General features: G+C 39.2%; 1 protein-coding gene across 1 annotated transcript in view; it reads right to left on the bottom strand.

The window, feature by feature from the left end:
* Positions 1–3793: 3793 nt before the first annotated feature.
* Positions 3794–23017, bottom strand: part of USH2A (usherin) — a 779248-nt gene continuing 760024 nt past the window's right edge. The window contains exons 70-71 of the mRNA XM_060022310.1: positions 5619–5840; positions 3794–3986 (exon numbers count right to left, since the gene is read on the bottom strand). Coding sequence (XP_059878293.1) covers positions 3897–3986; positions 5619–5840 — 312 coding nt within the window. The 3' untranslated portion in view covers positions 3794–3896. The remainder of the gene's footprint in view (positions 3987–5618; positions 5841–23017) is intronic.

The raw sequence follows: 23017 nt of genomic DNA, 5'->3' as shown, positions 1-23017 counted from the left end.
AAGGTATTCCATGCAAATGGAAATCAAAAGAAAGCAGGAGTAGCAATAGTCATATCAGAAAAATAGACTTTAAAATAAAGACTGTTAAAAGAGACAACGAAGGACACTACATGATGATCAAGAGATGATTCCAAGAAGATACAACAATTGTAAATATATGTGCACCCAACACAGGAGCCCTTCAATATATGGGGCAAATGTTAACAAACATAAAAGGAGAAATCGACAGTAACACAATAATACAGGGGGAATTGAACACCCCACTTACCTAAATGGACAAATCATCCAGACAGAAAAGCAATAAGAAACACAGGCCTTAAATGATGCATTAGACCAGATGGACTTAATTGATATTTATAGAGCATTCCATCCAAAAACAGCAGAGTACACATTCTTCTCAAGTGCACAGGGAACATTCTCCAGGATAGATCACATGCTGGGCCACAAAGCAAGCCTCGGTAAATTTAAGAAAATTGAAATCATAAGTATCTTTTCTGACCACAACACTATGAGATTAGAAATCAACTACAAGGAAAAACTTCAAAAAACAAATACATTGAGAAAAAAAATGAAATATGTATATACTTCATGTGATTGATGAAAAACAACAGAATTATAATTCTCATGATGAAAAGTTTTTCCAGGAATTCTGAAATTACTTCAAAACAACACTCAAGTATTTTCATATCACTAGGATAAGTATTGTTATCCTCATTCAAAATGAGATCACCAAGACCCACTGAGGATAAATAATTTCACCATAAGGCTCCTTAGCTCCTGAGCCATCTTGTGAACCCACATCTGTTTCAGTAGTCTATGGTCTTTTCCTGGCTTTCTCATCCAGGCTTCTATATCAGTCACCTGAGGTTACCTGCTAAATTTGAATCTCTGGTGGTCGGGACTCATGTTTTGAAAAAAAGTGTTAAGAGTTGATTCTGACGTTCATCTAATTCATCAGTGGTTGAGAGATTATTCAGAACATCCTTTTTTCTTAAATGGGCTCACCTTTATCATTTATGTGTAAACTGTAAATACAATTCAGAGCTGTTAGTATTTTTTCATAAATATATTAAATCAGACGGCTCACATTTAAATATTTATTAAGCAAACCATCTTTAGATTAATTTACATGATATTTGTGCATTGGAAATAAACTATTCATGTGTGACATAATTAATTCCTTCTCACTGAATTATTCCACCTGGCCTATGTTTTATTTACAGGTTGTTCAGATTGAATTATATTGATGCCAACATGGTTTTTAGATCAGCATAAGGTACCATAACAGATTCATATTTAGGTTTTCCATTTAGTAGAAATGGCAATAGGTCATCTATAAATACAATTCTTGGTAGAGCTTATAAAAGCATAGGTGTGTACTCTTATCAAACAGTTAATATCAGGCATAACAAAGCAGTTCTTAAAATTTAAGCTGAGTATGTGGCCTCTTCAAGTGAGGGGACATGAGTCAGATTTAGAGAGAGCCACCTGTTGTAGTCTCTGTAAAGGAGAAGTGGGCCAGTACTGGAGTCCCTGTGCACAGCATGTATTTTTCCAGGTTCTTTACATAACTGGTTCTCAACATTAGGAATATCTGGAAGCTTTTAAAGGTACTGATGCCTCAGCACCACCCGAGACCAATTGAATCAGAATCTCCAGGGGTGAGTCCAACTGTTGAACAGGGGCTTGGCACACATTACCACTTAAAGTAGCAAGACAACATCTTGGGCTTCTCTGAAGTAAATACAAGTAGAGTTCAGAGTGTTACAAGGGTGGTGTTGTGGGTGGAAGCTGTGCAGGCTTCTGTCCACTCTGAGCCATGGGATCAAAATGTAAATGATTCAGCTAAACGAATTCATGTAATAACCAGATGTCTAAACAGGTGATTAAGTAGAGAAAAACTTAAGATAAAACCCCCTGCAATTTTCTTTTTATGTTCCTTTGAAGCTTTAGAATGTGATAATAGTGTCTAGTTAATTTTTCAACAGTGAGGATGTGCTCATTCTCCTGAATCCACCCATGACTAGCCAATCATATTTGCAGAGGAGTAGACCAAGGATAAGGATGCAAGCACAGGACTGGGAAGGAACACTTTTCTGTATATACCTTAAGTAGCTCACATGCATCAGAAACTCAGCCTTGGTTGGTCAAGGCTCATCTGTGCCAGCTCTAAATAGCTAAGACTGAATCAGCAAGTGGGAATTAAAACCTGTAAACGAAATTAGCCAATCCTGTTTCCATTTCAGAAAGTATAAAACTTTTGGCGAGGAAAAAATATAATTTGAACATCCACTGCCAAATGTGCACAATTATTTCAGATTCGTTTGCTTGTCGCATTTCTAACAAGGGGGCAGAACTTCTGCTTAATACTGGTCTGTGCTGTTGACACTTAAGGTTGGCAAGGCTTGTCCAGGAGTTGGTCATTCTGAGGAGCTGCTCTTCTGCAGATGTGGATAGTCTCAGTACCCCCAAAGTTCATGATCTTTGACTGTTGGACATTTAGGGTAATTCATCATTTTCAGGCAGACTAAGTAAGGTTATTCCTTGTTTTACAAGTTTTTGCCATCTCAGCTTTGGGGAAATCCACCTATTTCTGAATGTAATTCACAAAGTATGTCCGACAGTTGTGTTTTAGACATACATATTCAAAATAACTTCCTGGAGTCATTAAGACCTTTAGGAATGAAGAAGGGGTTTTTGTCCATCGTTTTCCGCAAAGCACAAACTTAAATACGTTTCATTTTATGTTGACTTGGGGAAAAAAATGCTTCTTGATGTAGGACTCACCAACAGCTTTATAATCCAAATAGAGTAAACAGCAAAAACTTTTGACCCATGGAAATTGGTACTGTTAAATATCTGCGCTTAGTGATTCTAGCAGTTCTCTGAAATGAAGGGATATAGTACAGATATATATATTCATATATGTAATCCTTCATTTACATATAAATGTTAATTTTATAATTTCAAGGCTGGAAGGAACACAAAATTTTTCCTTTTTTAATTTCACGTAGGCTAGTTAAAAAATGCAAATAAAACAGTAGTTTCCATGTGAAATGTGCCAAGTTGAAGATATCAATATTCCTGGGTATTCAGTGAATTGAGAGAATTTTATGTAAAGTACTGATTGGAGTTTCAAAACTATGTAAAATATCTATCAAAACCCTTCATTTTTCTCCTTGAAATCTATAAATTAGCTGTTTAATTCCTTAGTTTTTTAGAAGATTCATAAATGTAAGAACGGACATTGATTTACAAGTTTATGTGGTTTGGTAAATATTTATCCCTAAACATTGTAATCAACTAGAACCTACAGCCAAACATGTAACCTCAATGCAGAGTTTGTTCTTCTCTTATGTGTTTCAGCTTGATCTGAAATTGGGACTTGATTTTGCAGCTATTATTAGAACTGTTCCTCACAGGATCATGTCAACTTTCATGGAAATAGGGGAATGAAAGCAGAAACAGTGCTGTGCTGCTCAGAGAAGCAGCAATGACATCCCCTCAGAAGAATCCTTAGTTTTTAAATTAGTAACTTCATTTACCAGTAGCAACTGTGGGCCAACTCGAAATTGCCACTGATTATTCATTTAAACAATGGCGTCACTGCCAGATGAGCCAAGTAAAAGTTATATGCTTATCTAGCGTCCACAAAATAAGGAGAGCAAAATAAGTATTTTCATACGGACATAAAATTTCAGAAACCCCACATTCCAGACAGCCAGAAAAATAATAGTTCTTAGACTTCTATTAGGAACAATTTCAAAAACACTCATTTCTTTCAAGGATTATAGGATAACAAGCAATGGCTTTTTAGCATTTATGATGTGTGATAACCCAGTGGGGATGGGGTGTGGAGCCCTCATCCAGCTTTATATCTTACAGGTTTCCATCCTTTAGAGGTGGGTGTCGGTGAATGTGGTGTGTTCCTTAGTCATAGAGCTGAAACCCTTGATGGCATTCATCAGGTCCTCTTCATCCACATACTGAAAAAGACACCAATCATCACTGGTTAGGATGTTGCTGGCAATAGTCTTATGCAAAATGTATTAATATATCATTTGAGCGTTACATTGTACCATATCTTAACCTTTCAAGCCTCAGTTTCCTCATCTGTAAAGTGGGGACGTTTTATATGATTTCGTTCAAAATTAAACAGAAGAGCCAGAATGCAAGCTGTTATGCTCCATTGTGTCTCACTCTCTTACTGTATTTTATATTTATTGAATAGGGCTAGTAATATTGATTATAATGTTATAATGAACAGATAATTTGCCGAGTATGGGCATCTTGAAAAGCTTTCACTGAATCACTTTGCAGACTGCCTATTACCAGTATGGTCAAAAGTCAGCAAAATGGCAATATAGTATAATAGTGAAGAATGGAGGCAGTGTAATCAGACAATGTTTCTAAGATCCCAATTCCACAAAAAAATTACTAGCTGTGTGTTCTTGGGTAAGGGCACACATTCATCTAAGCCCTCAATGTATTATGTTGAACTATATGAAACTGCCATTTTGCATGTCAAATATGATCAATTAATTATTTACGTTTCAACCTAATATAATTATTCCTGATATTTAGAAACTTTAGATCCAAAATGGAATCACGGAATTCAATAGTTGTAACAACTTCAAACAGCCCCATGATTTTTAAATGCTTATTATTTATCATCATTCTAAGCAAACCAGAAAGACTAAATTTTAGTTTTTGTTGTGATTGGAAACTGGAGCCAGGAAACTTGCTTTATTCTTTGCCATTAGTTAAGAAAGGTTTCATGGAAGTCATCAACTTTTCAGTGAAGGAAAAGTGAGAAGTGAGAGAGAGAGCGATGAGTGAGAGTCCAAATGCAGAAGCAGACAGTGAAAGAAATGGAGGTGACGACTTCTGGCTCAGAGGAGTAAGCAGAGGGGCTAAGGTCTTAGTTGACCATCTATTTATTATCCAACTATTCCAAAGGAATGGTACTCCCTCAGACATGTAGGTAGTTGGCACAATGAAGTGTGATGGTTGCTAAAAACTCTAGGACTTTATTCATTTCAGCCACTAGGGGCTCAAAATAAATATTACATAATGATGACATTAACTCTTTTGTACCCCCTGGACTGAAATTATGAAAAACAAAGTTCATAAATAGTAATGCCCTTATTTATCATAATTTTCTGAGTTTCTTGGAAAGAAACTATTGATCCTATTGAGAGACTCTTTTTCTCCTCTAACCATAAACCAGAAGGAAAACACACTTCCTTTTCTTTTTTTCTTTTTTTTTTTTTCCCTTTAGTAAAACAGGTGCTTGTACTTTATGCCTCTTTTAGGCCAGTTCCAATGTTTTCAGTCATGTTCTGCCCAAGATAAGGAAGTAGAGCCTGTTTGTCTATTCACTTATGCATGAGTTTATTTTTTGAGCATCTATTGTGTGCCAGAACAAGACAAAGTTTCTACCCTGCTCATCAAGCAGGTAAACAAGTTGTTGCAAAATAATTGGGTAAATGGTCGGAGGGATGCACTGAGTGCCGTGCGGCCATCCTTCAATGAGGTACAGGAAGCTCCATGCCACCTCTTTATCAGTATACTTCTGGAATGTTTAGCAAAGGCTCTGGACGAGGAAATTGACTCACCAGTCCGCTATCATGGCCCATGATGGTTTCCCACAGCGAGTCGTCAATCAAGACCTTCTTGTCTTGAATGTCTATGAGCTGACTGACACTGCGGTGGAGAGCACCTTGGGAATAGGTCTGGCTGACTTGGCTCTGACTTGGGATGCGCAGTACAGACAGGCTCCGGTTGCTCCTAATACTCACAGGTGTCCCAGACCGGGGGATTTTGGTATCAGCTAAGCCCTGAAAAAAAAAAGTTACTGTTGGTGACTAAGGTCTAAAGAAAATAGTCTTGAAGTAGGATAGAAAATCATGTGTCACGTGTCATCAATGAAGGGAGCGCTGTCCCCATCTCCTCCTATGGAACTTAGCTCATCTGGAATCCTGTGGCCCCTGGATTCTTGGTAAAGGTGAGATAATAAGCTGATGGCCACGTTAGATGGCCAGCATTCTTAGTGCCCCAAGAGTTCACATACTGGTGCTTTGGCTATTATTCCCTGTGGACTAGGGCTGCTGCATCGCAAAGCAGTAGGGTGAGGGGTCGGGTTAGCAAGGTAGTCTCTTCATGGGTGTCAGCACAGAGCCTCCTTCTTGAGAACAGCTCTTCCCCAGAGCAAAATTAGCAATGTTCTCTCATGGTCAGTCACTAAGTGAGCACAATTGTATTTCACTTTAAAATTCCTGGATTTATGTAGGGAACCTGACTCCTCCCTCCCTCTTTTCTCATTCCACATTGTTCCCCTTGTTATAGGATTCCAGCCTCCAAAATAAGGAGGACACACAAAGACATCAGAAAGACAAAGGCACTCTTTGATTAGGATCTAGAATGTTCCATTAGGAAGTGTAGCTGCTCTAAACATCTGAGGGTTCTGATTTAGCTGATTTAACCAATCAGTGAAGTGTTCTGCTTTTCACCGTGCCACCGACACACCATGCAAAGATCGTGCATTCATGCAGCACACAGAGGTACCTCAAAGTGCATGGTGTAACTTTTTAGGGTAACATTGCTTGACACATCAGATACATCAGCCACGGAGTCAAACTGAAAACAAAAGTGGGGTATCAGCGTTTGGAACGTTTTTAAACAAATTCTTTGGAGGGAGGAATCAAGATGGCAGAATAGAAGGACGTGGAGCTCACCTCCTCCCACAAATACATCAAAAATACATCTACATGTAGAATAATGCTCATGTAATACCTTACTGAACTAGGGCAATAGATATCAGACACCCAGAAGTGCAAGAAAGAACTCCACAAAACTGCGTAGGGCAAAAGAAAAAAAAGAAATTGGGATGGACCTGCGCCTCTAGGAGGGAGCTGTGAAAGAGGAAACGTTCCTACATCCTAGGAAGCACCTTCACTGGTGGGGAGATCAGCTGGGACAGAAGGGAGCTTCAGAGGCTCGGAAGAGAGTACAACAACTGGTTGGCAGCAGGCAGAACAGAGAGAGATGGGCACAGAGGATCGGTGCTACCTTGGGGCAATCCCCAGCCCAAGATGCATGCCTACTGGTATGTGCAGGGCTGGGTGCTGAAACTCAGGCTTCAGAGGACAGACCCAGGGAGAGGACTGGGGTTGGCAGCATGGAGACAGCCTGAAGGGGCTGGAGTGTGGTATGGGCCACAACTGGGGTGTACACAGAAGAAGCCTGGGCCTGCCATAGAGGCAGAGTGCCATTGCTAAAGGGCGTGTGAAGGGAGGGGTGAAGCCTGCCATAACAGCCTCCTTCTCCCGGCTGCCTCTACGAGTTCTGGCAGCAGGACAGTGGGTGCTCCCATGGTTCAGACAAGTCCGGCCTCAGCAGCTGTGAGCTTTGCGGTCAATGTGCTTGGAGGCGGGGCTGGGGTCTGGGATGCTTCCACAGCTCCCATGGCAGGTCCAGGTGTGTGACTACTGCGGTCCTGGTACCCAACTTCAGTGGATCGGCACCTAAGGATCTGTGCTGGTGGCTTTGTGAAAACAGTGCCTGAGGGACAACTGCCTGAATTCCCACAGTGGAGGTGGTGCCGAGGGCAGTGCCAACCACAGTGTACTTTGCGAGCCTGCACAGGTGACACCACAGAGCACACTCCCTGGTAGACAGCTCCCGCAAAGGAAGACTCAGTGGCCCCTCTCCCAGCGGGAACACTCCACTCCTGTCTACCTCACACTGAAGCTCAGAAACCGTTCTGAGGGCTTCTACTCCAACAACTCAGGAGCAGACTCTGCCCCTGACAGGGCAGTGACAACCACAGAGCAAAGAGGAGGCCTGCTAAATATCTAAAGGCGCAAGAGAAAAACAAAGAGTTAATTACAAGCAAACCTCCATAAGGCTATCAGCTGCTTTCTCTACAGAAATGCTGCAGACCAGAAAGGAGTGGCAAGATATATTGAAAGTCCTGAAAGGGAAAAATACGTAACCTAGGATACTCTAGCCTGCAAGCTTATCATTTGGAATAGAAGTAGAGATAAACAATTTCTCAAACAAGCAAAAAATAAAAAAATACAGCAATACTAAGCCTATCCTAAAGGAAATATCAAAACGTCTTCTCTAAATAGAAAAGAAGAATATATAGGAAACAGAAAATCTGTTTGAAACTAAATCACTTAAATAAGCCAGTACACATATTAAAAGAAAAAATTTCTGTGAAAGCAATGATAACCAAAAGGATGAAAAAAGGATGAACATGAAGGTGTAAAAGGCGGCATCAAAATCATAAAATGTGGGAGAGGAGAGTATGAAAATGAAGATTTTTTTTTCCAGAATGTGTTTGAGACTATATGACTACCAGTCTAAAATCAGTAGATATAGGAAGAGGCTAATATACTTGAAAAACAAGGTAACTAGAAATAAAAAAACATACAATGAATTCACAAAAACCAAAAAGAACACAAGAATAATACAAAAGAAAATCATCAAACCACAAAAGGAAAAACAAAAGAAAAAGAAAGAGACAAAGAGAAATATGATATCAATGGGAAAACAAGGTTTAAAATGGCAATAAAATATCAATAATTATGTTAAATGTCAATGGAAAAAATGCTCCAATCAAAAGACATAGAGTAGCAGATTGGATATAAAACAAGAGCCTACAATATGCTGCCTACAAGAGACCCACTTTCGGGCAAAGGACACGCACAGGTGGAAAGTGAGGGAATGCAAAAAGATATTTCACGCAAACAGAAATGACAAGAAAGTGGGGGTCGCAATACTCATATCAGACAAAATAGACATTAAAACAAAGTCTAAAAAGAAAGATAAAGAAGGACACTGTATAATGGTAAAGGGATCAATATAAGAGGATATTACACTTGTCAACATATATGCACCCAGTATAGGAGGACCCAAATACATAAAACAAATACTAACAGACATAAAGAGAGAAACTGATGGGAATACAATAATAGTAGGAGACTTTTAACACCTCACTCACATCAATGGAAAGATTTTTTTTAGACAGAAAATCAATAAGGCAACAGAGCTCTGAAATGATACAATAGAACAGTTAGACTTAATTGATATTTTCAGGACATTACATCTTAAAAAAGTAGAATACACATTCTTTTCAAGTGCACATGGAACACTGCCTAGGATTGACCACATACAAGGGAACAAAACAGTCAACAAATTTAAGAGTATAGAAATTATTTCAAGCATCTTTTCTGACCACAATGGCATGAAACTAGAAATCAACCACAGAAAAAGAAATGAGGAAAAAAGAAAAACAATTACATGAAGACTAAACAACATGCTATTAAAAAGCCAATGGGCCAACAATGAAAACAAAGAAAAAATTTAAAAATACCTTGAGGCAAATGACAATGAAAACACAACCATGCAAAATCTATGGGATGCATCAAAAGAAGTTCTTAGAGAGAAGTTCATAGTGATACAGGCCTTCCTCATAAAACAAGAAAAGTTGCAAAAAGCCTAACCCATCACCTGAAAGAATTAGAAAAGAAAAAAAGGATAAACAAAACCTAAAGTCAGCAGAAAGAAGGAAGCAATAAAGATCAGTGAGGAAATAAATAAAATAGAGATTTAAAAAAGAACAATAGAAAAAAAATCAATAAAACCAAGAGCTGGTTCTTTGAAAGGGTAAACATAATTGACAAACCTCTGGCTAGGCTCACCAAGAAGAAAAGAGAGAAGACTCAAATAAAATAAGAAAGGAAAGAGGAGAAAGCACAACTGATACTGCAGAGATACAAAAAACCGTAAGAGAATACTATGAACAATTATATGCCAACAAATTCGGCAACCTAGTAGAAATGGACAAGTTTCTAGAAACATACAGTCCACCAAAAATGAATGAAGAAGAAATAGATAACTTGAAAAGACCAGTCACTAGAAATGAAATAGAATTTGTAATAAAAATACTCCCTACAAACAAAAGTCTAGGACCAAATGGCTTCACAGGCAAATTCTACCAAACATACAAAGAACTTACACCAATCCTTCTCAAACTCTTCCAAAAGACTGAAGAGGAGGGAACACTCCCAAAGACATTCCATGAAGTCACCATCACCCTGATACCAAAACGAGATAAAGACACCACCAAAAAAGAAAATTACAAGCCAATATCTTTGATGACTATAGACGCAAAAATTCTCAACAAAATATTAGCAAACCAAATAGAACAATACATAAAAAAGATCATACACCACAACCAACTTGGATTCATCCCAGGGTCACAATGATGGTTTGACATATGTAAATCAATCAATGTAATGCACCACATCAAAAAATAAGACAAACACCACATGATCATCTCAGTAGATGCAGAAAAAGCATTTGATAAAATTCACCATCGATTCATGATAAGAACCCTTACAAAAGTGGATAGAGAGGGAATATATCTCAACATAATAAAAGCTATTTATGACAAACCCATAGCCAATATAATACTCAATGGTGAAAAGCTGAAAGCGTTCCTGCTAAAATCTGGAACAAGACAAGGATGCCCATGGTCAACACTTCTATTCAGCATAGTATTGGAAGTCCTAGCCACAATAATTGACAAGAAAAAGAAATAAAATGTGTTCAGATTGGTAGGGAAGAGGTAAAATTGTCATTATATGCAGATGACATAATACTACATAGAGAAAACCCTAAAGACTCCACACAAAAACTACTGGAACTGATAAATTCAGCAAAGTAGCAGGATACAAGATTAACATACAGAAATCGGTTGCATTTCTTTATACAAACAATGAAATATCAGAAAGGGAATGTAGACAAACAATACCCTTTAAAGTTGCATCAAAAAATAAAATAAAATACTTAGGAATAAAACTCACCAACAAGGTGAAAATACTTATATGCTGAGAACTACAAAACATCAATAAAGGAAACTGAAGATGATAAAAAGAAATGGAAAGATATCCCATGCTCTTGGCTTGGAAGAATTAACAGTGTTAAAATGGCCACACTATCCAAAGCAATCTATAGATTTAATGTGACCCCTATCAAATTATCCATGACATTTTTCACAGAACTAGAACAAATTACACTAAAATTTATATGGAACCTAAAAAGACCCAGAATTGCCAAAGCAATTCTCAGGAAAAAGAACAAAGCAGGAGGCATAACCCTCCAAGACTTCAGACAATATTGCAAAGCTACAGTTATCAAAACAGTGTGGTATTGGCAGAAAAAAGACACATGGATCAATGGAATAGAAGAGCTCTGAAATAAACTCACACACTTATGGACAATTAATTATCAACAAACGAGGAAAGAACATACAATGGGGAAAAGAAAGTCTCTTCAGTAAGTGGTGTTGGGAGAGTTGGACAGCCACATGCAAATCAATGAAGTTAGAACATACCTTCACACCATGCACAAAAATAAACTCAAAATGACTTAAAGACAAATATAAGACATGACATCATAAAACTCTTAGAAGAGAACATAGGCAAAACAGTCTTTGATATAAATCATACCATTTTCGTAGGTCAGTCTCCCAAGGCAATAAAAATAAAAACAAAAATAAACAAGTGGGACGTAATCAAACTTATCAGCTTTTGACAGCAAAGGAAACCATAAACCAAATGAAGAGAACCTACAGACTGCAAGAAAATATTTGCAAATGATGTGACCAATAAAGGGCTTAATTTTTGAAATATACAAACAGCTCATACAACTCAATAACAACAAAACAAACAATTAAAAAATGGGCAAAATACCTAAATATACATTTCTCCAAAGAAGACATACAGATGGTCAATAGGCACATGAAAAGATGCTCATCATTGCTAATTATTAGAGAAATCAAATCAAAACTACAACGAGGCACCACCTCACACGAATCAGAATGGGCATCATTAAAAATTCTACAAATAACAAATGCTGGAGGGGGTTGTGGAGAAAAGGGAACCCTCCTACACTGTTGGTGGGAATGTCAATTGGTGCAGCCAATACGGAAAACAGTATGGAGGTTCCTCAAAAAACTAAAAATAGAGTTGCTATATGATCCAGCAATCTCACTCCTGGACATAGATCCAGACAAAATTATAATTCAAAGAGATACATGCACCCCTATGTTCATAGCACTATTCACAATAACCAAGACATGGAAACAACCTAAACATCCACTGACAGATTGATAGATTTATGGATAAGGGAGATGTGGTGTATTTATACAATGGAATATTACTGAGCCATAGAAAAGAATGAAATAGATGCCTGGCTGGAGGACAAGATGGCAGAGTAGAAGGACCTGAGTTCACTTCTTCTCAAGAAAACACCAAAATCACAACTAACTGCTGAACAACCATCGACAAAAAAGACCGGAACCTAACAAAAGAGATATTCTACGTACAAAGACAAAGAAGAAGACACAATGAGATGGTAGGAGGGGTGCATTCACGATACAATCAAATCCCATACATACCTGCCAGGTGGGCAACACACAACTGGAAAATAATTATATCACAGAGGGTCTCCTACAGGAGTGAGAGCTCTGAGCCTATGTCATGCTGCCCAGTCTGGGGGTTTGGCCTCAGGAGGGGCAGCCCCCAGAGCACTTGATTTTGAAGGCCAATGGGACTTGATCGCAGGAACTCCATAGGACTGGAGAAACCATAAGCTCCACTCTTGGAGGGCACACACAAGGTCTTGTGCACCCTGGGACCCAGGGAAAAAGCAGTGACTTCACAGAAACCTGGGTCAGACCTACCTGTTGGTCTGGGAGGGTCTCCTGGAGAGGTAGGGGGGTAACTGTGTCTCACTGCAGGGACAAGGATACTGGTGTCAAGGTACTGGGGAGCACTTACTGGTATGAGCTGTCTGCAGGTCTCCATTTTGATGCCAAGAACTGGCCACACCCAACAGCCTGCATGTTCCAGGGCTGGGTCGCCTCAGGCCAAACAACCAACAGGGCAGGAGCACAGCCTCACCCATCAGCACACAAGCTGTTTAAAGTCTTCCTCAGTCCACAGCCACCTCTAAACACACCTGTTGATATGGCCCTGCCCAACAGAGGGACAAGACCCAGCTCCAACCACCAGTAGGCTGGCACCAGTCTCTCCCACCAGGAAGCCTGCCCAAGCCTCTTAGACCAGCCTCACTCACCAGGGGACAGACACCAGAAGCAAGAGAAACTACAATCCTGCAGCTTGTGGGACTGCAAACACAGAAAGTTAGACAAAATAGGATGGCAGAGGAATATGTTCCAGACGAAGGAACAAAATAAAACCCCAGAAGAACAATTAAGTGAAGTGGAGCTAGTCAATCTATCCGAAAAAAGACTTCAGAGTAATGACAGTAAAGATGATCCAAGATCTCAGAAAAAAATGGAGGAACAGACAGAGAAGTTACAAGAAATGCTTAACAAAGAACTAGAAGATCTAAAGAACAAACTTGAACATACAATAACTGAAATGAAAAATACACTAGAAAGAATCAATAGCAGAATGAATGAGGCAGAAGATTGGATACATGAGCTCAAAGGCAGAATAGTGGAAATCACTGCTGTAGAACAGAATAAAGAAAAACGAATGAAAAGAAATGAGGACAGTTTAAGGGACTTCCCTGGTGGTGCAGTGGTTAAGCATCTGCCTGCCAATGCAGGGGACGTGGGTTAAAGCCCTGGTCCCAGAAGATCCCACATGTGGCGAACCAACTAAGCCCGTGCGCCACAACTACTGAGCCTGCACTCTACAGCCCGCAAGCCACAACTACTGAGCCCATGTGCCACAACTCCTGAAGCCCGCACACACAGAGACCATGCTCTACAACAATAGAAGACACCGAAATGAGCAGCCCATGCACTGCAACGACGAGTAGTCCCTGCTCACCGCAACTAGAGAAAGCCCACTTGCAGCACCGAAGACCCAACACAGCAGGGAGGAGCTTCAAGATGGCGGAAGCATAAGACGTGGAAATCAACTTCCTCCCTACAAATACAACAGAAATACATCTACATGTGGAACAACTCCTACATAACACATACTGAACGTTGGCAGAAGACCTGAGACATCCCAAAAGGCAAGAAACTCCCCACGTACCTGGGTAGGGTAAAAGAAAAAAGAAAAAACAGAGACAAAAGAATAGGGACAGGATCTGCAGCTCTGGGAGGGAGCTGTGAAGGAGGGAAAGTTTCCACACACTAGAAGCCCCTTCGCGGGTGGAGACTGTGGGTGGCAGAGGGGGGAGCTTTGGAGCCACGGAGGAGAGCAGAGCCACAGGGCTGCGGAGGGCAAAGCGGAGAGATTCTCGCACAGAGGATCGGTGCCAACCAGGACTCACCAGCCTGAGAGGCTTGTCTGCTCACCCGCTGGGGCGGGAGGGGGCTGGGAGCTGAGACTTGCGCTTAGGAGGTCGGATCCCAGGGAGAGGACTAGGGTTGGCTGCATGAACACAGCCTGAAGGGGGCTAGTGCGCCACAGCTAGCCGGGAGGGAGTCCGGGAAAAAGTTTGGAGCTGCCGAAGAGGCAAGAGACTTTTTCTTGCCTCTTTGTTTCCTGGTGCGCAAGGAGAGGGGATTAAGAGCACTGCTTAAAGGAGCTCCAGAGACAGGCGCAAGCTGTGGCTATCAGTGCGGACACCACAGACGGACGTGACACACCAAGCCTGCTGCTGCCGCCACCAAGAAGCCTGTGTGTGAGCACAGGTCACTATCCACACCTCCCCTCCCGGGAGCCTGTGCAGCCCGCCACTGCCAGGGTCCCAGCATCCAGGGACAACTTTCTGGGAGAACGCACAGCACGCCTCAGGCTGGTGCAACGACACACCGGCCTCTGCCGCCACAGGCTCGCCCCTCATCTGTACCCCACCCTCCCCCCAGCCTGAGTGAGCCAGAGCCTCTGAACAAACTGATCCTTTAACCCCGTCCTGTCTGAGTGAAGAAGTGACGCCCTCAGGTGACCTACATGCAGAGGCAGGTCCAAATAGAAAGCTGAACCCCGGGAGCCGTGCAAAAAAAAGAGAAAGAGAAATTTCTCCCAGCAGCCTCAGGAGCAGCGGATTAAATCTCCACAATTAACTTGATGTACCCTGCATCTGTGGAATATCTGAATAGACAACAAATCAACCCAAATTGAGGATGTGGTCTTTGGGAGCAACGATACATATTTTTTCCCTTTTTCTCTTTTTGTGAGTGTCTATGTGTATGCTTCTATGTGTGCTTTTGTCTGTACAGCTTTGCTTTTACCATTTGTCCTAGGGTTCTGTCTGTCCATTTATTGTTTTTATTACTTAAAAACATTTTTTTCTTAATAATTATTTATTTTGTATTTTAATAACTATTTTATTTTATTCTTTCTTTCTTTCTTTCTTTCTTTTCTTTCTTTCTTTCTCTCTTATTTTTTCTCCCTCTTATTCTGAGCCTTGTGGATGACAGGCTCTTGGTGCTCCAGCCAGGTGTCAGGGCTGTGCCTCTGAGGTGGGAGAGCCAAGTGCAGGACACTGGTCCACAAGAGACCTCCCAGCTCCATGTAATATCAAACGGCGAAAATCTCCCAGAGATCTCCATCTCAACGTCAAGACCCAGCTCCACTCAATGACCAGCAAGCTACAGTGCTAGACACCCTATGCCAAACAACTAGCAAGACAGGAATACAGACCCACCCATTAGCATAGAGGCTGCCTAAAATCATAACAAGTACACAGACAGCCCAAAACACACCACCAGACGTGGACCTGCTGACTAGAAAGACAAGATACAGCCTCATCCACCAGAACACAGGAACTGGTCCCCTCCACCAGGAAGCCTACACAACCCACTGAACCAACCTTTGCCACTGGGCACAGACACCAAAAACAATGGAAACAACAAACCCGCAGCCTGCAAAAAGGAGACCCCAAACACAGTAAGTTAAGCAAAATGAGAAGACAGAAAAACACACCACAGATGAAGGAGCAAGATAAAAACCCATCAGAGTTAACAAATGAAGAGGAAATAGACAGTCTACCTGAAAAGAATAAAGAATAATGATAGTAAAGATGATCGAAAATCTTGGAAATAGAATGGAGAAAATACAAGAAACATTTCACAAGGACCTAGAAGAAGTAAAGAGCAAACAAACAGAGATTAACAACACAATAAATGAAATTAAAAATTCTCTAGAAGGGATCAATAGCAGAATAACTGAGGCAGAAGAACGGATAAGTGCCTGGAAGATAAAATAGTGGAAATAACTACTGCAGAGCAGAATAAAGAAAAAAGAATGAAAAGAATTGAGGACAGTTTCAGAGACCTCTGGGACACCATGAAATGTACCACCATTCGAATTATAGGGGTCCCAGAAGAAGAAGAGAAAAAGAAAGGGACTGAGAAAATATTTCAAGAGATTATAGTTGAAAACTTCCCTAATATGGGAAAGGAAATAGTTAATCAAGTCCAAGAAGCACAGAGAGTCCCATACAGGATAAATCAAAGGAGAAACACGCCAAGACACATATTAATCAAACTTTCAAAAATTAAATACAAAAAAAAAAAAATTAAAAGCAGCAATGGAAAAACAACAAATAACACACAAGGGAATCTCCATAAGGTAAACAGCTGATCACTCAGCAGAAACTCTGCAAGCCAGAAGGGATGGCAGGACATATTTAAAGAGATGAAAGAGAAAAACCTACAACCAAGATTACTCTACCCAGCAAGGATCTCATTCAGATTTGATGGAGAAATTACAAGCTTTACAGGCAAGCAAAAGCTAAGATAATTCAGCACCACCAAACCAGCTTTACAACAAATGCTAAAGGAACTTCTCTAGGCAGGAAACACAAGAGAAGGAAAAGACCTACAATAATAAAAGCAAAAGAATTAAGAAAATGGTAATAGGAACATACATATCGATAATTAACCTAAAAGTAAAAGGATTAAATGCTCCAACCAAAAGACTTAGACTGGCTGAATGGATACAAAAACAAGACCTGTATATATGCTGTCTACAAGAGACTCATTTCAGACCAAGGGACGCAAACAGACTGAAAGTGAGGGGATGGAAAAAGTTATTCCATGCAAATGGAAATCAAAAGAAAGCTGGAGTAGCAATTCTCATATCAGACAAAATAGACTTTAAAACAAAGACTATTACAAGAGACAAAGAAGGACACTACATAATGATCAAGGGATCAATCCAAGCAGAAGATACAACAATTGTAAACATTTATGCACCCAACATAGGAGCACCTCAATAGATAAGGAAAATATTAACAGCCATAAAAGGTGAAACTGACAGTAACACAATCATAGTAGGGGACTTTAACACCCCACGTTCACCAATGGACAGATCATCCAAAGTGAAAATAAATAAGGAAACACAAGCTTTAAATGATACATTAAACAAGATGGACTTAATTGATATTTATAGGACATTCTGTCTAAAAACAACAGAATACACTTTCTTCTCAAGTGCTTATGGAACATTCTCTAGGATAGATATCTTGGCTCACAAATCAAGCCTTGGTAAATTTAAGAAAATTGAAATCATATCAAGTATCTTTTCCAACCACAACGCTCTGAGACTAGATATCAATTACAAGAAAAAATCTGTAAGAAATACAAACACATGGAGGCTAACCAACACACTAATTAATAACCAAGAGATCACTGAAGAAATCAAAGATGAAATCAAAAAATACCTAGAAACAAATGACAATGAAAACACAATGACCCAAAACCTATGAGATGCAGCAAAAGCAGTTCTAAGAGGGAAGTTTATAGCTATACAAGCCTATCTTAAGAAACAAGAAACATCTCAAATAAACAACCTAACTTTACACCTAAAGAAATTAGAGAAAGAAGAACAAAGAAAACCCAAAGTTAGAGGAAGGAAAGAAATCATAAAGATCAGATTAGAAATAAATGAAAAAGAAATGAAGGAAATGATAGCAAAGATCAGTAAAACTAAAAGCTCGTTCTTTGAGAAGATAAACAAAATTGATAAACCACTAACCAGACTCATCAAGAAAAAAAGGGATAAGGCTCAAATCAATAGAATTAGAAATGAAAAAGGAGAAGTAATAACTGACACTGCAGAAATACAAAGGATCATGAGAGATTACTACAAGCTACTATATGCCAATAAAATGGAAACCTGGAAGAAATGGACAAATTCTTAGAAAGGCACAACTTTCCGAGACTGAACCAGGAAAAATAGAAAATATGATGAGACCAATCACAAGCACTGAGATTGAAAGTGTGATTAAATATCTTCCAACAAACAGAAGCCCAAGACCAGATGGCTTCACAGGCGAATTCTATCAAACATTTAGAGAAGAACTGCCACCTATCCTCAAACCCTTCTAAAATATAGCAGAGGGAGGAACACTCCCAAACTCACTATATGAGGCCACCATCATTCTGATACCAACACCAGACAAAGATGTCACAAGGCAAGAAAACTACAGGCCAATATCACTGACGAACATAGATGCAAAAATCCTCAACAAAATACTAGCAAACAGAATCCAACAGCACATTAAAAGGATCATATGCTATGCTCAAGTGGGGTTTATCCCAGGAATGCAAGGATTCTTCAATATACGCAAATCAATCAATGTGATACACCATATTAACAAATTGAAGGAGAAAAACCATATGATCATCTCAATAGATGCAGAGAAATCTCTCGACAAAATTCAACACCCATTTATGATAAAAACCCTGCAGAAAGTAGGCATAGAGGGAACTTTCCTCAACATAATAAAGGCCATATAAGACAAACCCACAGCCAACATCGTCCTCAACGTTGAAAAAATGAAACCATTTCCACTAAGATCAGGAAGAAGACAAGGTTGCCCACTCTCACCACTATTATTCAACATAGTTTTGGAAGTTTTAGCGACAGCAATCAGAGAAGAAAAAGAAACAAAAGGAATCCAAATCGGAAAAGAAGACGTAAAGCTGTCAGTGTTTGCAGATGACATGATACTATACATAGAGAATCCTAAAGATGCTACCAGAAAACTACTAGAGCTAATCAATGAATTTGGTAAAGTAGCAGGGTACAAAATTAATGCACAGAAAACACTTGCATTCCTATACACTAATGATGAAAAATCTGAAAGTGAAATTAAGAAAACGCTTCCGGGCTTCCCTGGTGGTGCAGTGGTTGAGAGTCCGCCTGCTGATGCAGGGGACATGGGTTTGTGCCCTGGTCCAGGAAGATCCCACATGCTGCAGAGCAGCTGGGCCCGTGAGCCATGGCCGCTGAGCCTGCACTTCCAGAGCCTGTGCTCCACAATGGGAGAGGCCACAACAGTGAGAGGCCCACATACTGGGGGGGGGGGGGGGGGGGGGGAGAAAACGCTCCCATTTACCATTGCAAGAAAAAGAATAACATATCTAGGAATAAACCTACCTAAGGAGACAAAAGACCTGTATGCAGAAAATTATAAGACACTGATTAAAGTAATTAAGGATGATACAAACAGATGGAGAGATATACCGTGTTCTTGGATTGGAAGAATCAACATTGTGAAAATGACTCTACTACCTGAAGCAATCTACAGATTCAATACAATCCCTATCAAGCTACCACTGGCAATTTTCACAGAACTAGAACAAAAAATCTCACAATTTGTATGGAAACACATAAGACCCCGAATAGACAAAGCAACCTTGAGAAAGAAAAATGGAGCTGGAGGTATCAGGTTCCCTGACTTCAGAATATATTACAAAGCTACAGTAATCAAGACAGTATGGTACAAAAACAGAAATATATATCAGTGGAACAGGATAGAAAGCCCAGAGATAAACCCATGCACATATGGTCACCTTACCTTTGATAAAGGAGGCAAGAACATACAGTGGAGAAAAGACAGCCTCTTCAATAAGTGGTGCTGGGAAACGTGGACAGCTACATGTAAAAGAATGAAATTAGAACACTCCCTACCATCATACACAAAAATAAACTCAAAATGGATTAAAGACCTAAATGTAAGGCCAGACACTATCAAACTCTTTGAGGAAAACATAGGCAGAACACTCTATGACATAAATCACAGCAAGATCCTTTTGGACCCACCTCCTAGAGAAATGGAAATAAAAACAAAAATAAACAAATGGGATCTAATGAAACTTCAAAGCTTTTGCACAGCAAAAAAAAAAAAAAAAAAAAAAAAACATAAACAAGGTGAAAAGACAACCCTCAGAATGGGAGAAAATATTTGCAAATGAAGCAACTGACAAAGGATTAATCTCCAAAAGATACAAGCAACTCATGAAGCTCAATATCAAAAAAACAAACAACCCAATCCAAAAATTGGCAGATCTAAATAGACATTTCTCCAAAGAAGATATACAGATTGCCAACAAACACAAGAAAGAATGCTCAACATCATTAATCATTAGAGAAATACAAATCAAAACTACAATGAGGTATCACCTCACACCAGTCAGAATGGCCATCACCAAAAAATCTAGAAACAATAAATGCTGGAGAGGGTGTGGAGAAAAGGGAACACTCTTGCACTGTTGGTGGGAATGTAAATAGATACAGCCACTATGGAGAACAGTATGGAGGTTCCTTAAAATACTGCAAGTAGAACTACCATACGACCCAGCAATCCCACTACTGAGCATATACCCTGAGAAAACCATAATTCAAAAAGTCATATACCAAAATGTTCATTACAGCTCTATTTATAATAGCCAGGACATGGAAGCATCCTAAGTGTCCATCAACAGATGAATGGATAAGCAGATGTGGCACATACGTACAATGGAATATTACTCAGCCATAGAAAGAAACGAAATTGAGTTATTTGTAGTGAGGTGGATGGACCTAGAGTCTGTCATACATAGTGAAGTAAGTCAGAAAGAGAAAAACAAATACCATATGCTAACACATATATATGTAATTGAAAAAAGAAAAAAGAAAACAAAATGCTCAGAAGAACCTAGGGGCAAGATGGGAATAAAGATGCAGCCCTACTGGAGAATGGAGTTGAGGATACAGGGAGGGGGATATTAAGCTGGGACAAAGTGTGACAGTGTCATGGACATATATACACTATGAAACATAAAATAGATAGCTAGTGGGAAGCAGCCGCATAGTACAGGGAGATCAGCTAGGTGCTTTGTGACCACCTATCAGGGTGGGATAGGGAGGGTGGGAGGGAGGGAGATGCAAGAGGGAAGCGATATGGGTACATATGTATATGTATAACTGATTCACTTTGTTACAAAGCAGAAACTAACACACCATTGGAAAGCAATTATACTACAATAAAGATGTGAAAAAAAATTTTTAAGTTTATATAAATAAAAAGGGGAAAAGTGCAGTCTTAAAAAAAAGACCCAACACAGCCAAAAATAAATTAAAAATAAATTAATTAATTTAAAAAAAAGAAATGAGGACAGTTTAAGATATCTCTTAAACATTAAATGCAACATCTGGTTTGAAACAAATGCTAAAGGAACGTTTCTAGATGGAAAAAAAACCACAACTGGAAACAAGAAAATCATGAAATGGGAAAGCTCACCGGTAAATGTAAACATATAGTAAAGGTAGGAAATCACTCACACATAAATATGCTGTCAAAACCAGCAATCATGAGAAGAGGAGAGTACAAATGCAGTATATTGGAAATGCATTTGAAATTAAGAGACTAGCAACTTAAAACAGTCTTGTATATACATAGACTGCTATATCAAAACCTCATGGTAATCGCAAATCAAAAATCTACAATAGATATACCCTCAAAAAAGAAAAAGGAATCCAAACACAACACTAAAGATAGTCACTGAATCACTAAAGAAGAGAACATAAGAGGAAGGGGAGCAAAAAGACCAACAAAAACAGCTCCAAAATAATCAACAAAATGGCAATAAATACATACTGGTAATTACCATAAATATAAGTGGTTTAAATGCTCCAACCAAAGACATAGACTGCCTGAATGGATACAAAAACAAAACCCATATATATGCTCTCTACAAGAGAACCACTTCAGATCTAGGGAAACACAGACTGAAAGTGAGAGGATGGAAAAAGTTATTCCATGTACAAGGAAATCAAAGGAAATTTGGGGTAGCAATACTCGTATCAGACAAAATAGACTTTAAAATAAAGACGGTTACAAGAGATAAAAAAATTACACTGCAGAATCATCACAGGATCAATCCAAGAAGAAGATATAACAATTTTAAATATATATTCACCCTATATATGAGCATCTCGATATATAAGGCAAATGCTAATAATCATAAAAGCAGAAATTGACAGTAGCACAATAATATGGGGGATTTTTAACACTCCACTTACATCAATGGACAGATCATGCAGATAGAAAATCAATAAGAAAACACAGGCCTCTAATGTTATGTTAGACCAGATAGACTTAATTGAAATTTATAGGGCATTCCATCAGAAAGCAGCAGAATATACATTATTTTCAAGTGCTCATGGAACATTCTCCAGAATAGATCACAAGCTGGGCCACAAAGCAAGCCTTGGTAAATTTAAGAAAACTGAAATCATATCAAGTATCTTTTCTGACCACAACACTATCACGTTAGAAACCAACTACAAGAAAAAACCTGTAAAACACAGAAACACGTGGAAGCTAAACAATATTCTACTAAACAACCAATGGATCATTGAAGAAATCAAGAAGGAAATAAAAAAATACCTAGAGATAAATGAAAACGAGAATGCGATGATCCAGAACCTCTGGGATTCAGCAAAAGCAGTTTTATTAGGGAATATTATATAGCAATACATTCTTACCTCAAGAAACAAGAAAAATCCCCAATAAACAACCTAACCATACACCTAAAGCAACTAGAGAAGAATAAACAAAACCCAAAATTAGTAGAAGGAAAGAAATCATAAAGATCAGAGCAGAAAAAAGCGAAATAGAGAAGAAGAAAACAATAGAAAAGATCAATGAAACTAAAAGCTGTTTCTTTGAAAGGATAAACAAAATTGATAAAACGTATGCAGACTCAATCAAGGAAAAAAAGATAGAAAGTTAGAAATGAACT

The sequence above is a fragment of the Delphinus delphis genome, chromosome 1 (genome assembly GCF_949987515.2).
Source record: "Delphinus delphis chromosome 1, mDelDel1.2, whole genome shotgun sequence".
In the NCBI taxonomy this organism is placed as follows: domain Eukaryota; kingdom Metazoa; phylum Chordata; class Mammalia; order Artiodactyla; family Delphinidae; genus Delphinus; species Delphinus delphis.
Note: the sequence above shows the minus strand (reverse complement) of the source record. Positions and strands in the feature narration are given on the sequence as shown.